A 6,073-nucleotide genomic window follows, 5' to 3' on the forward strand; every position below is an offset into this window, starting at 1 on the left:
AGAACGTCGGGAGAGCGTTAGAGAGCGGTGGTGACACAAGCAAAGAAAGGGATCCGAATGGGGAGCGAGGGACGGGGCAGGGAGCTCCACACCCCCCTCGAGGCAGAGAGTGGAAACATGTGCAGCATCATGAAAGGGAGGACGCAGAGAGGGAGGCAGGGAAGGAGAGATAGGAGAAGAGAGGGAAGAGAGTAGGAGGCACATTTCGGGCAATGCACATGGAAGTGTGGATGCGGCACATACAAAAAACGTGGGCATGTATCTGAGGGAGGGCTGCGCCATACTCGCCAGCCGGGATCGAGACGAAAGCGGCGCGCTGGGGACAGCCAGCTATGGGCCTGCACTGGGGGCGCGCCCGAGCTTCGCTGGGCGGCAAGCAGGGCCGTCCCCGCCCACAGGCAGGCCCGGCGTGAGCCCGCATGCGCACAGCCCGCATGCGCCGCTGCGAGGCCGTGGCCACGGGCGGGTGCTTGGACAAGTGAGGCAACAGGCGCACGATGTGCTGTGCTGTGCTGTGTTGTGCTGTGCTGTGCTGTGCTGTGCTGTGCTGTGCTGTGCTGTGCTGAGCTGTTGTGTGAGCTAGCTGGAGCCGCTCAGGTCCGAGCGCACTCCGCGCGAGTGGCTGCGCCCCTGCGCCTGCACCTGCCCCTGCACCTGCCCCTGCCCCTGCTGCTGCCCCAGCTGCTGCTGGGCCAGCCGCTGCTGCGTCTGGCAGTCCCAGTCGTGGGCGTGCAGCGGCGGGCGGTGGTGAGGCTGCACCTGAACCTCGAAGAGAGCAGGCACATCCAAGGAGCGGCGCTTGCGGGAGGGCGCGCCGCCCGCCAGCGCCTCGCCCGCGGCCGCGGCGGCGGCGCGCTGCTGCCGCTGCTGCTGCTCGGGGGGCACGCGCGGTGCCGGGCCGGCGGCTGCGGCGGCGGCGCGGCTGCCGCGCTGGCTGCCCTGGTTGGTGCTGGTCAGGCTGCGCTCGAATTGGAAAGCGGCCGGAGGGCGCGACTTGGCCGTAGGCAGCGCCGCGGGCTGCTGTGCTGCAGAGGCGCCAGCGGGGCGCCACCAGTCGGGGTCGAGGCCCTGCGCAGCACACGGGGCAGGGGGCAGGGGGCAGGGGGGCATGTGTGTGGCTCAGGCGCCGGCCAAAAGCACGCTTGGGCCCCGCCCCAGGCAGAACCGCATGAGAGCCAGGGCCTGCATGCGTGTTGCTGCACACTCCAGCGAAGCTGTCTGCCGTCCCCGGCGGCGCTGCGGGGCCCGGCCTCCGCCGCCGCCTGCGCACGGCGACCGCACCTGGAGCGGCGCGGGGCGCTGCAGGCAGCCTGGGGCAGACAGGCGCGGGCCCCGCACCGCCCCCCGGCCGTCCATCGCCGCCAGCGAGGCGTCATCCTGCCCCCCCAGCCGCTGCGCCAGCGGGAGCATGCCCGCGCGCTGCGCCGCCTCCCACTCCTCCTCCTCCCGCCGCCGCTGCGCCTCCCATGCTGCCTGCTCCCGCTGCCGCCGCGCCTCCCACTGCCGCTGCTCGGCCGCGCGCCTCGCCTCCCACTCGGCTCGGTCGTGGCGCTGCGCGGCCTCCCACTCTGCGTGCTGCGCCTGCTGGCCCCGCTCCCAATCCTCCTGCTGCCGCTGGCGCAGCTCCTGCTGCCGCTGCAGCTGCGCCTGCTGGCGCTGCAGGCCCTCCTGCCGCCGCCGACGCTCCAGCCGCTCCTGCCGCCCCTGATGCGACTCCATGTCTTCAATCTCAGACTGCAGGCTGAGGATGAGGCTGCCCAGGGCATCTCCCTCCGCCTCGTCGGACGCCCGCGACTGCAGCAGCAGGCGCTCGGCGGCCGCGCACCAGCGCTGCTGCTCCGCGCGCTGCTGCTGCAGCAGCGCCGCCTGCTGCGCCTGCTGCGCGCGCAGCTGCTGCTGTTGCTCGGGCGGCAGGCCCAGAAGGGAGGGGGAGGGCTGCTCGGGGGCCTCGCCGCCCAGCGCCATCGCCATCGCCTGCTGGTGGGCGGTCAGGTGTGTGCTGGTGCTGCCGGGCAGCAGGGGCAGCGTGGGGGCCTCATGCTCCAGGGGCGCCGATTGGCACCGCGCCGGCGGCGACATGCTGAGCAGGTCTGCCAGCCCCGGCAGCGGCGGCTGCTCGTGCAGCAGCGACAGCTGGAAGTCAAAGTGCTGCTGCAGCGCGAAGAGGGGGGAGGCGGGCTGCAGGGGGGGGAGCGGGGAGGGGGAGGGGCGCCGGCAGCGGTGTGGAAGCTGCTGGGACGACGGCCGGGACGGCAGGGCAAGGGGCGTGCCGCGTGGAGTGTGCAGTGTGTGCAGGCCCGCGGCCTGCGCCTGCCCGCGCCAAGCCCTGCCCCACACATGCCCGGCTCGCCTGCACAGCGGACATGGCGCCTGCGCCTGCGCCGGGGGCCGGCCGCTGGCGAGGCCACTGGAAGGTGGGCGGCGGCCGCTGGGGCGCCTGCGGCTGAGGCTGGGCGGGTGGCCTCCCCGCCGCTGGGCGGCCGCTGGAGTGCCTGGGCCTGGGCGCCGTTGCTGCAGGAGGGCGGGCAAAGGCCTGGAATGAGCAGATGGCCAGCGCAACCCGTGAGGTCCTCCTCCGGACCCGCTGCAGCTGCTCCGGTCGACCGAGACACCCACCGCTAACAGAGCGGCATTCAACTGATTAGGTGGGTCTCAGCAATTGCCATGTGATTCGCAGCGGGGAGGGCGAGGTAGGGCTGCTTTTCCAGACCGCAGCCCCGCATCCTCGCACCTGGGCGCGCGTTCCCTTCGACTGGCTTTCAATCGTCGACGAGCCGCTCGGGTAAGCTCCTCGCAGCAAGAATTGGCAGTGGGATGGTCGGGACCGTCGTTTTCACAAGAAGGCACCTCAGACTGTCACCGCGAGAGGGGGGCACAGGGCGCCAGGAAACGGGTGTGCATTGGAGCAGAGATGGGCAGACCCGCAAACATTGGGGGCAATTTCTGAGAGCCCTCTTTCTACCACCTCGCCGCCGCCGCTGACTCAGCGCTCCGCCGGGACAAGGGCCCCATCTCATCTGTTTGCGGTTGCATGATGTTTAACAGTGAATCACTCATGTGGAACTGGTAAAGCACAAGATCATTGAAACAAAATCAGCCGCAGGGCTGCGGCAACTGCGCCGCCGTGTGGGCGACAGCGCTGGGAGGGAGCTGGGGAGGATGATGGGTGGTAGCTGCTGGTTGAGGAGGTGGGGGGGGAGGGCAGGGTGGAGAATAAGAGAAAGAGAATGAAGTTGCCACATCAATGTTGGCATGATGGATAAAGGAATGCGGAGGCGCTCACGTGCCTCCATCTTTGGACAAGGTTGGTCGGCAGCCTTGCGGCGCGGGAGCCGCTCCGAGCGGCTCCCGAGCCGGCGCCTGTACTGGGTGGTGATTGGTTGAGCTGGATGAATTGTGGAAGGCAGGCGTATTAGGAAAGACGGTTGGGGATTGGGCATTACCAGTGCTCAGCGTGTCAGTTCGGGTTTATGACTGGCGGGGCTGCTCGGCTCGGCTGGAGAGCCTGAGAATAGGTAATTGTGTGTGGTGATGCATGTGCATTAGGTGAGATGTATTGGGCGATGCATTTTCCATTGGTGCTGAGCTCCGGAGAACGTGTATCGTGTTATTCCACATAATTGATGGCAGCCCGTGTCAGGGTGCGACCGTCTGCCGCGACGCACCGCCACTGCTGAAGGGCCGGTGTGGCACGGTTGGTACTGCCTGGCAGGACCTGCAGCTGGCGGGCGGCCTCCTGCTACTGCACGTCCCAGCTGTCTGAAGACCAGCAGCGGGACGGGGCCCCCTCCTGCTCCTGCCCCTGCTGCGGCGACGGCGCCTGCACCGCGGCGCTCTGCAGCCGCTGGCTGGCTGCCTGGAGGCGGCGGCGAAGGGGCTCAGCTGCCGGCAGCGGGGGGGGGCGAGGGCAGGTTGAGCAGCGGGGAGGCCTGGCCAAGCTCCAGGGGAGACAGCGGGGACAGCAGCTCAACCACCAGGTATGGATCAACCTCCATCTCTGCCCCCAGAGCCTCCAAAAGCTCCCGCTCCTCCTCAGGAAGCCCCAGCTGGCTCAGCCCGGCACAACCGCCGGCGCCGCCGGCGGCAGTGCCAGCGGCGGCGACGGCAGCAAGCGGGGCGCCGGTCGTGCCGCTGCCGCTGCCTGCGCTGCCGGGGGTGTCAGAGAGGGCGGTGGGCAGTGCGGGCGCGTCGCTAGCCCTGGCTTCCGCCGGGGCGGGATCGGCTGCTTCCCAGCTGCTGCTGGCCTGTATAGGTGGCGGGCAGGCGGTGGGATCCAGTCAGGCGGGCACCGGCGCGCCGTCGGTGGCAGGATCAGTGGCGGGAGCGGCAGCCGCAGTTGAGCAGGCAGGCTGCAAGGCAGGTGGTTGGGGGCCTGGCTGGCTGCACACCTCGGGGGGCGGGCGCTGCGGGAGCGGCCGGTCCGCAGGAAGGCTCGGCGCACGGGCGTGCGGGGACAGGTCAGCGCCGACGCGCTCGCACTGCTGCTGCTGCTGGGCCTGCTGCGCGTGCTGTGCCTGCTGCGCCTGCTGTGCCCGCATCAGCGCGTCATGCTGCGCCTGGTGCCCAGCCTTGTGCTCCCTGTCTCGATCCCCCTCCCCCTGCGCCTCCCGCGCAGAGTGCTGCTGGCGGCGCTGCCGCCCCCAGGCCTGCTGCCGCTGCGCCTGCTGCGCCCGCTGCGCCCGCTGCGCGTCCCACTCGACCCACTGCTGCCGCTGCGCCTGCAGCTGCCGCTTCGCCGCCGCCAACTGCGCCTCTTTCTCCTGCACCGCTGCAGCAAGCCGCTTCTCGTCGTCTTTGTGAGCGGCAGCCTGCCGCTCCTCCTGCCGCTTGCGCAGCTGCAGCTGGGCAGTGACTCTTCGGCTGAGCAAGCTCTGCACGGCGCTGCACCAGTGCTGCTGCTGCTCGCGCTGCTGCTGCAGCACCGCCGCCTGCTGCTGGTGCCGCTTCAGCACCTGCTGGCGCTGCTCGTGGGGCAGCGAAGCCAGGGACGGGGAGCGGGACAAGGTACCAGCTGGGGCAAGCACATGCACTCGCGCATCGCCTGCCCCGGTGGATGGCGGCGGCGGCGGCGCCACGCAGGCCTGGTGCGGCTGAGGCTCGGGTCGTGCCGGCGGCGCCACCAGACGCACCACTATAATTTCCGGGGGCTGCCTCCACAACGGGATGCCCTGTCCATGCTGCGCATACGCCTGTGCCAGGCCAGGCTGCTGCGGTAGGGTCGAGGTGAGGCAGCCAGGCGCTGCCGGCACCGCCATCAGGCGGCGCCGCCGGCTCGGCATTGCGGGGCATCCATTGAGCGCCGCCCGTCATGGTGGCGGCAGATGAAGCTCGGTCTACGGGTGCCTGCACTACCGGTGCCTGCACTAAGGGCAGCGCGCAGGCCGGCGTGAGATGCCGGGCTGCGGCGGGGTGGTCGGCCGCTCGCCGGCGGGCTGTACATGCTGTGACGCCAGCCCCCATCCCTCACATGGGGCAGCACCCCCCTGCAGAGCTTCATCCCCCTGCTGCTGTGTGATGCATGTGCTTGAGCCACCAAGAAAACGCGCTGCCTGCGGGCAGGTGGCACACACCTGCAAGCACGTCCCGGCAGCGCCCCGCCAGCGCCGGCCAGTGGAGGCGCTTAACTCAGCACTAGGTCGGGATGCTTCTTGCGCTTCCGGCTGGAAGTCGTGCCACTTGCTGCAGCCAGGATGGGGGGAGGGGCAAGGAGGCGGCCCAGTTGGCACAGCGTGAGGCACTCGCGCTTCCGGCGAGCGTCCGGGGCTCTGATGGACCCATCCCGCTACAACAGGATGTCGTTAGCGGGACATCCAAACCCCCTGCACGCTCCCTTGGGGGAGCATCACGCCAAGGCACGGCCGCGGTCCCCTGCTTGTGTGGGCTTAAAGTCTGGTAAAGCAAGAACTAGCTTGCAACATAGACTCCCCGCCGAAACGGGACGGGAACCGGGCGAAAGCAGAGAAAGCAATAAAACAGGGGTGGAGCAAGGCGACATGCAACGCAAGCAGCTGACAGGGCACGCATCGAAACGTGTGTATGACTGGCAAAGTGGCATGGCGCATTGGGGAGAAAT

General features: G+C 69.6%; 1 protein-coding gene across 1 annotated transcript; it reads right to left on the bottom strand.

The window, feature by feature from the left end:
• Window positions 1-579: 579 nt before the first annotated feature.
• CHLNCDRAFT_140018 (hypothetical protein) lies at window positions 580-2,365 on the bottom strand (the record flags this gene model as incomplete). The annotated part of the gene is made up of 3 exons (XM_005843653.1): window positions 580-1,068; window positions 1,282-2,178; window positions 2,357-2,365. The coding sequence occupies 3 exons, from the start codon at window positions 2,363-2,365 to the stop codon at window positions 580-582; spliced, it is 1,395 nt and encodes a 464-aa protein (XP_005843715.1).
• Between the last annotated feature and the right edge of the window lie 3,708 nt (window positions 2,366-6,073).

Source organism: Chlorella variabilis, assembly GCF_000147415.1.
Source record: "Chlorella variabilis unplaced genomic scaffold CHLNCscaffold_28, whole genome shotgun sequence".
Taxonomy (NCBI): Eukaryota; Viridiplantae; Chlorophyta; class Trebouxiophyceae; order Chlorellales; family Chlorellaceae; genus Chlorella; species Chlorella variabilis.